At 45.3% G+C, this 1551-nt stretch overlaps 1 protein-coding gene across 1 annotated transcript; it reads left to right on the forward strand.

Moving 5' to 3' along the window:
* The first annotated feature begins 328 nt into the window (after positions 1-328).
* Positions 329-1267, forward strand: LOC138833558 (olfactory receptor 9I1-like). Its single transcript, XM_070031836.1, has one exon. The coding sequence runs from the start codon at positions 329-331 to the stop codon at positions 1265-1267; it is 939 nt and encodes a 312-aa protein (XP_069887937.1).
* Positions 1268-1551: the final 284 nt, after the last annotated feature.

Below are 1551 nucleotides of genomic sequence, written 5' to 3' on the forward strand. Positions count from 1 at the left end.
AGAAGGTAGTCGAAACAGGCTACCTCATCTGTGGTCCTTTCCAACCTGAGATTCTTGTGTCTCCTTTATTCACAGAAATACCTGAAGTGTATACTGCAATTAATTTGAATCAGAAGCACCAACCCAAGGCTCAGCTCCACCGAATCTAGAAAATAACCAAGGGCAATCAGATCAGTTCCCAGTTCCCAAATTTCAAGCAGAGAGGAAAAACATAGGACCAGAATTAAAATATTAACTTCCTACATTAAAGAAAAGGATTCTCTACTTGAATTCTGAGACTTTCTACCTTCATTCTCAACCTTATAGACCAAAAATCTACACTGACACCATGGTCAAGAGTAACTTCAGTGCAGTGACAGAGTTCATTCTCATGGGCTTTATTGAACACCCCAATTGGGAGATTCCCCTCTTCATGCTATTTCTCAGTTTCTACCTTGTCACCCTTCTGGGGAATGTGGGAATGATTATTCTAATCCGGGTGGACGTCCAACTCCACACCCCTATGTACTTCTTCCTGAGCCACCTCTCCCTGCTGGATGCCTGCTACTCCTCAGTCATCACCCCTCAGATCCTGGCCACCCTTGCCACAGACAAAACTGTCATCTCCTATAGCCAATGTGCTGCCCAGTTCTTCTCCTTCACCGTCTGTGCAGGTACAGAGTGTTTCCTGCTGGCTGTGATGGCCTATGACCGCTATGTTGCGATCAGTAGCCCACTGCTCTACACTGCAACCATGAACCCCAGAGTCTGCTGGACTTTGGTGATGGGAGCTTACATTTGCGGTGTGTCTGGGGCCATTCTGCGTACCATATGCACTTTCTCTCTTTCCTTCTGTGAGGACAACAAGATCAATTTCTTCTTCTGTGACCTCCCTCCCCTGCTGAAACTTTCCTGCAGTGACACAACAAACGCTGAGATTATCATTGTCTTCTTCTCCAACATTGTGATTTTGGTCAATGCTTTGGTCATCCTGATTTCCTACCTGCTCATCCTCAAGTCCATTCTGAGGATAAAGTCTTCAGGTGGCAGGGCCAAGACATTCTCCACATGTGCCTCCCACCTCACTGCTGTGGCCCTGTTCTATGGAACCCTCACCTTCATGTACATACGGAGTGGCTCAGGCACATCCTTGGAGGAAGACAAGATTGTGTCTGTCTTCTACACCGTGATCATCCCCATGCTGAACCCTCTGATCTACAGCCTAAGAAACAAGGATGTGAAAGCTGCCTTCAGAAAGGTCACTGGTAGATTCCAGGTATCTGAGTGAACTCATCCCTCAGTCCATTTTTCTTAAGTTAATGTATATTAACAGGTACCAGCATTGTATATGCATCTTATGTGCATACACAGAGAGAAGGTAGACAAGTAGCAACTGGGCATATGAAAAGAAGGAGGATGTGATCAACTTTGTATCCAATTATTCGATTGTACTGCCTTCCTATCACCATCTCCCATGTGTAGGCCCTTCTGTGGAATTTCATTATTTGATTTATTACTTACAGAACCTGAGGTCTAAGCCTTCTTATTTCACCTGACCTCAAGGCTTGCTCT

Source organism: Dipodomys merriami, unplaced genomic scaffold, assembly GCF_024711535.1.
Source record: "Dipodomys merriami isolate MVZ:Mamm:240054 unplaced genomic scaffold, mDipMer1.0.p SCAF_21, whole genome shotgun sequence".
NCBI lineage: Eukaryota > Metazoa > Chordata > Mammalia > Rodentia > Heteromyidae > Dipodomys > Dipodomys merriami.